The 7,612-nt window shown below is 40.9% G+C and overlaps 1 protein-coding gene across 1 annotated transcript; it reads left to right on the top strand.

Annotated features, from left to right (window-relative positions):
- Positions 1–1,011: 1,011 nt before the first annotated feature.
- On the top strand, positions 1,012–6,986 carry LOC105749197 (zinc-alpha-2-glycoprotein-like). The gene is given in 6 exon segments (XM_031949739.1): positions 1,012–1,203; positions 3,707–3,967; positions 4,410–4,676; positions 6,174–6,184; positions 6,186–6,453; positions 6,582–6,986. Coding segments are annotated over 6 exon segments (1,035 nt in total). The 5' UTR covers positions 1,012–1,118; the 3' UTR covers positions 6,725–6,986.
- The last annotated feature ends 626 nt before the right edge of the window (positions 6,987–7,612 follow it).

Raw genomic sequence — 7,612 nt, 5'->3', positions numbered from 1 at the left:
ACTGGTAGATGACTTTCTGACTCCATGACAATGCTCCATTTGCAATAACCCCACAATTTCACAACGTTTATATGTTCACTCAATCAATAAGCATCTAACAAGCACATCCTTGGTCCCAAGTGCCATGCTACCTGCCAGTGACACAAAGACTCAGACTCCTGGCTAAGCCAGAAGAGCACTCCATGGTCCAATGGAGGAAGCCAGATACCCTGATGGTGAATCTCCTGACACTGGGAGGGGCCATCAGTGATTCACTGCCCTGATCCTGGAGAGTCTGTGGGCCACACTGAAAGGAGGCAATAATCCAGCAGCATTGAGGGGTGATGTGAAATAGTGTGAAGAATGTCCACAGAGGCAGGATTAGAATTCTTCCTCAGACTTTCCCTAGTGGTATCCCCCTGAGAAAGTTATTAATCTCTCTCAGCCTCATTTTCCTTACCTGAAAGACACAAAAATAATGTCTACCTACCACAGCATTATTGTGAGGATCAAATAGGATAATAATGTGAATCCTTTTCCCAGTCTTAAAGGATCACAGTCACTATTACAGTTAATAGTCTGCCTTAAGATTTGCAATTAAAATCTCACCCATAAATTCAAGGGCTCTCTTGGGGCAGAGATTTTGCCTTCCCCTTAGACAGGACCTCCTTGAGGGCAAGGAAAAGAATAGGGAAATGAGATTTCTCCCCAATATCTATCCTCTGGGATGAAGTCTCCCTGGTGTTCCCCTTCACACCTAACAATTTCTAGGTTCAAGAAGCCCTTAGGAAAAATAGCTGGGTGGTTGGCCGTGGACCAGCCCATTTCCAGCCTCCAAACATTTGGTGATAGCTCTGACTTTGAGGTTCCCTACCCTCACCACAGAATCTTTCACTTCCTCCTTTACAGTTTCCAGGCAGGGAAAGTGTCAGCCTAGTGACAAACATCATAGGTGATGATGAGAGGAGGGCAGGGCCTTTGCAGAACCAACCCCAGCCTGGGTGGGAATGGAGAGGAGGGAGACATGATACACAAGGGAGGTCTTGGGTCCGAGTTAGGCAGTTCCTGGGAGACACAACGTGGACCCTAAAGCCTTCCCCACCTGGAATGTGGTTGACAAGGAATAGCTTTTGAAGATCATGGTGTGTCAGAGGAGCTGGAGACGGCTCTCTTCAGCCTGGCTTCTCACTCTGGGGCTATTTGTTTTGAGAGAGACCCGGGCAGGTAAGTCTGGGGGAAATAGGTCAGGTAGAGAGGGGAAAGGCCATGTGGATTTGGCTTAGTCACTGTCCTCAAGTGCTAGGGATATCACAAAATAAATAAAATAAAACCTAGCCCCTGCCTCAGACAGTTCACATTCTAATGGGGGAGACAACACATAAAGAAAAAAGATCCTTAGAAGATACGTACAGAGTAGATAAAAGATTACTTTGGAGAGGAAAGCTCTGGCAATTGTGGGCGCCAAAAAGGGTTTCCTGGAAATGGCATTTTATCTGACACCTGAAGGAATACAGGGAAGCCAGAAGGTGAAGGAAAGGATGGAGAATGTTTCAGACCCAGGGAACACTCAGGAGAAGCAATCAGGACAAAGGAGAGGGGATGGAGTATCGTGGGGGGGGAGGGAAACAACAGATAGCTGTTGTTGGTTACTTGAATGGGGGAGAAAAGTAAAGCAGGAGACAACTAGAAAGGCTAGAAGTATGCATGTCTGAAAGGATTTAAATGTGAAGCAAAGAACTTTATGCTGGAGGGACTGGAGTTTACTAAGTAGGAGAACGAGATAGTCAGAGGAACGCTTTAGATTAATCATGTTGGCAGCTTAGAGGACTATGGGTGGAAGAGGGAAGAGGCTTGAGGTAGGGAGATCAATAAGCAGGCTATTGTAGGGAAGGGATAAGAGGGTACAAATGAGGGTCAGGCTGTAGGAGTGAAGAGGGCAGCAGAATAGAAAGGGACATGAAAAGTCATAAAATTCTACTTTGTCATTTTACAAATTTGGAAACTGAGGTGCAAAGTGATTGTATAATTTTCCCAAAGTCACACAATTAGAATTAGAAATGGGATTCAAACCTAATTCTTCCGATTCCAAAGTCAATATTCTTTCCACTCTTCCACATAAGTTCCCAACTATGTGCCAAGTATGACAGTAAGCACTCCTTTCTCCCAAGGAACTTGTATGCGATGAGACATGAATAATCGTTACAAGTATAAGTAAACTCAAATGAATTTCTGATGGGGCAGGGCACAAGCAGGTCATGTTTGTCCTTTATTCTCAAATAGAACCATCACATCAGGGAGGTGATGACATGATATGCAAGTGGATTTTGTTTAAGGGAGGGAGGGCTGTGCAAGGTCACCTGCCTCACTTTCCCCTCCAGTGTCAACTGGGCCCAGTGGCCAGATATAGATCAAGAAGACTGGAGATGGCTCTCCCACAAGCAGGTGCTGGGATTAGGAACCTTAAAGGAAATAAAGATCGAGCTTTAGTTTAGAGAAAGATAAGGACTCTAAAAGCTGGAAGTGATGAGGGATCACATTCAGGCTGGGCGCACAGTTTCAGCAAAAGCCTGCAGGATGGATTGTCGGGTTTGAAGAATGGTGAGTGGGCCAGGTTGGCTGAAATGTCAAATGTAAAAGGAGAGGACTATGATATAAGCTTTCAAAGGTAAATTGGACTCAGGCTAAGAATAGCATTAGATGCCATTAGCTGGAAATGTTTGTATTTTATCCTAGAAGTAATAGGGGATTACCAGAGCACTTTAGAGAGAGGGAGTAATGAGCTTTAGAAACAGAGAACTGGAAGATTGGGAAGAACTGATTGGAGGGGGGAAAAATCTAAAGAAAAGAAATCAATTAAGAGGAAATTAAGGTCCAGTGGACAGGGGGTAAGGATTAAACAAGGATGAGGCATGTATAAAATTTAATTTGAGAGAATTTGTGGAAGTGGAATCAAGAGGACTCAGCTACTGGTCAGATATTGGGAGAAGAGGAAGATAAATCTAAGATCATAGTCCTGGATGACTGGATTATTAGCAGTGACCTTGCCAGAAACAGAAAATAAAGAAGACTAGTGGGTTTGGGGGAAAGATAATGAGTTTTGGTTTTTACATGTCGAGTTTCAGATAGCTTTAAGCAACATAATTGGAGCTATCCAAAAGAAAGGGTCTTTTTTTCCCCAAATAAACATTTAATTTCCTCCTCTGTGCCAGGCGTTATGGTAAATGTTTTACAAATATTTCTTTTGATCATCAAAAAAACTCTGAGCAGAGGATGCCACTATTTTGCCAGTTTTATGGCAAAGGAAACTGAAGCTCATAGAATCTAAGTGACATGCCCAGGTTCACACAACATAAGTTGACTAAGGCTGGGTTTGAATTCAGGTCCTCCTGAAAACAAGGGAGAGAAGGAGACTTACAGGTGGATATTTAGATTTCAGAGTCATTTGTATAGTTACCCTTACTGATGGTGGCAGGCAGAGGAAGAGCAAAGAAATGGATGACAGAATTAGAAATGGAATTAAACCTAGTTCTTCTGATTCCAAAATCAATATTCTTTCCACTCTTCCACACAAGTTCCCAACTATGTGCCAAGAATGACAGTAAGCACTCCTTTCTCCCAAGGAACTTGTATGTGATGGGACATGAATAATCATTACAAGTCTAAGTCTTCTGGCTTCCTCAAAGCGGAAACAACATGTTCTTTTCTTTCCTTCTTTCGTATAATTCAGCACACCACAGACATATGGGCCAGTTCACTGCAGTGGGCACATGTAATTCTCTCTTGGAACTAAGTGTAATTAGCTTCATGGATGATGTTCCAGTGGGATCCTATAACAACATATACAAGCAAATTAATATCAAGATACCCTGGATCTTCAAAGCACTGGGAGCTGATTACATTACCAAGAGGGATCATTTATTGGTGGACCATGAGCAACATTTCCGCTGGATCATCCCATTCTTATCAAAGAATGACACTAACCCTAACAGTAAGTTCAACCTGCACATCTCCCCCATCCCTCTTCATGCTACCTTCCAAGTCTAATAGATCCACCCCCTAAAAGATCTATTAGAATTAATAGATAATAATTCCAAGTCTAATAGATCATACCACTGATCTTTTTGTCCTTTGTCCCAGTCCCTTGATATTTACCAACCTGGAGGGATAGTTTTAAAGAATCCACCCCTGGATCATGGGCTTCATCCAATAATTCCCCATCCTGATTCACCATCTCTTTCTACAATCCTTAAGCACCTCTGCCTTCTGCCCAAGAACTTGCACACTGTCCAATCTTTTTATATCAACTCAGAGAATGGGGACTCTATGCCCTTGTTTGGGCCCTCAGTTTAGGGATGGGTTGCAGTTGACCCCATTACGAGCCCTCCCTCTTCCCCAGTCCCAGCGGAATCCACCTCCATTTCCCTTCACAGGAAACCACACAGCGCAGCTCCTCACAGACTGTGAAATAGACAATGACGTCAAGGTAAAGAGCCATGTCCATTTAATTTGGGATGGGGTAGAATATTACAGGATAGATGAAGAAGTTGGGCAGTGGGACAACTTAAAGCCTGAAACCAACCAATATCAGCAGATTCTGGATACTCCCTACTGGACAGATCTAAGGAAACGCTTTATGAGTGAATATTGTGTCGACCTGTTGAGGAAAATCATTGGATACTCAAGCTTAAGGGATAATGGTGAGTGTTTGCTTCTTCCCATGTTTTCCTAGAAAGTCCAGGTCACCTCCATCATTCCGTGCAATAAGTGGAGCCCTAGAGAAACAGATAGGATCCCTCATTTCTGTCCAAAACTCTAACTTAGAATGAAAAAATCAGGGAAATGTGAGAAAGATTGAGGTTTTTTTTTTCCTTCTTTCTTTTCTCATGTCATTTTTCTTTTTCATTTTCTGTCCTTTTTATCTTTTCTATCTTCCTTTTCTTCTTACTCTTTTTGTCCTTCTTTCTATTTTCTCTAACTTTTCTTTCTTCCTTTCTTTCCCTTCTCTCTGTACTTGTCTTCCCTTCCCCCCATTTCTTCCTTTCTTTCTTTTAATTTCCTTTCTTTTTCATTTTTCTCTATCTTTATTTCTCTTCATGAAGTTAAACTCCTCACCCCTACCTAATATGGGCATGAGAGTGATCCTAGGAGCTCAAAAGCTATGACAATGGAATATGTACTCTTTCCTGCCCTACCAAACTGGAAAAACTTTGTGTATGGGCCCAAGAATTATGGAATTTCCATTTGCTGTCTAGTGAGTCATCTAGCCAAATTTAAAACATCATCACCAGGTATTTGGTTTAATTTTTAATTTGTTGCACTTGAAGGGGGGACAATGAAAGAAATACATGAAGGGTTGCATAGTAAGCATAGGAAGTCTGCAATTTTTATCATTAGAAAGACCCCACTGATAAAATAATAGCTTATATGGAATGTTGACATGTTGAAAAAGATTCTGTTCTCAATCCATCTTAGAAGATCAAATTACTTGAAGATGGTTTGGAAAACTGCTCATGATGTAATATCAACTCCAACACAAACACATTTTGTAGATGCCCATCAGTTGGGGAATGGCTGAACAAGGTGTGGTACATGAAGGTAAAAGAACATTATTGTTCTATTAAAAATGACAAACAAGGTGATTATAGAAAGGCCTGGAAAGTTTTACATGAATTGATGCTGAGTGAAACAAGAAGAACCAGGAATACATTATACACAATTACAGCAAGAATTGCGATGATCAACCATGAAAGACTCGGTTCTTCTCAGTGGCTCAGTGATCCAAAGCAATCCCAATAGATTATTGGCATAAAATGCCATCTGCCTCCAGAAAAAGAATTATGGAGATTGAATATAAATCAACACATGCTATATTCACTTCTTGTTTCTGTTTTTTATCTCTCCCATGGTTTTTCCCTTTTGCTCTGATTTTTCCCTCCCAACATGATTCACAAAGCAATGTGTATTAAAAATAAATAAACTTATTACAAAAAAACAAACAAACATACTCTGTAATGAGCGCAGAGGGTATAAGTTATCATGTGATTTTTAAGGACCTAATGACTCCATTGGATCCAATGGGATGAGGAGTGTTGCATTAAGAAGTCTGGAAATATCAAAAAAGATAGACATAAGAGAAGCATCAAACATTCACTGAGATATATCATGAGGCCTTCTTTCTTGATTTCTGCTCCCAGTGCCCCCTGAAGGTGACCGTATCTCGCCATGTCAACTCGGAAGTCAGAATCATTCTCTCCTGCACAGCCACAGGCTTCTACCCACGTTCCATCCTGCTGCAGTGGAAGAAGAATGGGGAGCTGGGAGTATGGGGAAAGGAGACTTCCAGTGGCATCCTGCCCAACATGGATTCCACCTTCTACCTCCGCCTTACCTTAGAGCTCCCACCAGAGGACTCAGGGACAGGTTTTACCTGTGTAGTAGAACACACCGAGTTGAAGACTCCTGCTGTGTATCCAGGTAAGTCCTTCAGCTAAATAGAATCATCACATCCCCAGCAGACCAGGTCCCAGAATATAGTTCTATTCCCTTTCCCCTTCTTCCATTGAATGTACACCCAATTACATTCTATCCTTTTTTCCCTATAGTCCCTGAAAAGCCCACACTGGAGAAGCCTTAGGTCCTGACACTGAACATAATGTTGGCTGTCATTCTACTGATGAGCTGTGCTGGCGCCTTCATACTATGGAAAAAAAGGAAGTCAGGTGTGCATGTAATGAGAGAAAGATGAGAGAAAGGTATTGGATGGGGAGCTCCAAAAGAGATGGGAAATATTGCTACTACAGCAACCTCAATAACTGATTGTTGAAAAACAGTTTGAGAAGAGAATCCCAGAATCTTAAGCTTGTACTTAGACTACTTTAAAAATTATTTTTAGTTTCTAGATTCTTCTGTCTTTTATAAATATCTTTGGAAAGTGAAATGGGAAGATGAGGACCCTGTATAGTTCCATTTATTTTTTAAGCAGCTTCTCTAATTTCCTTCTTTATCATAATTGCATTTGTTTTAGAATGCATCTTATATCCCTTCACTGAATTTTTATGGTAGAATTGTGGGGCACGGGAAACTATCTGTTGTCTCACTGAAACCTTTGACATTCATGCTTTCACATTTTATGCTGCAATCATAAGCAGTCACACTTTGATTTCTTTATCTATCATGAGTCTTAGAAAGGTATTATCGCTGCCAACCAAGATCTTCATCAATTTTACTTCAATAATCAATTTCTTATTTATTGGTATGAATCAGGAATGTAGAAGAAGTTCCCTTGACCTTCAAAAGAAGTTATTCATGGAAGAGTAGCAAAAGGTATCAATGGAGGAATAATTGACATCAATAAGATTACATCATTATTCAACAGGTTATTGCTCTTTTGATTATTATAATGCCCAAACCATCCTTGCTTAGAGAATAGCCACAGTCTTACAACTCTCAATTCTTCAGTTATAATAATGACAATTCAGCAAAGATGACAAGCATGTTGAAGATGTAAAAATTTTTATAAGAAAATGGATTATATTAAGCTGAAAAAATGACCACTCAGCCCCAGAGAACAGATAATTAAAATTATTTCCCTCTTTCCGGTAACATGTTGGGAGATTATAGATACCTTGAATAT

This window comes from Sarcophilus harrisii, chromosome 2, assembly GCF_902635505.1.
Source record: "Sarcophilus harrisii chromosome 2, mSarHar1.11, whole genome shotgun sequence".
Classification (NCBI taxonomy): Eukaryota; Metazoa; Chordata; class Mammalia; order Dasyuromorphia; family Dasyuridae; genus Sarcophilus; species Sarcophilus harrisii.
The sequence above is the reverse complement of the archived record's forward strand: the minus strand, read 5'-3'. Positions and strand labels throughout refer to the sequence as shown.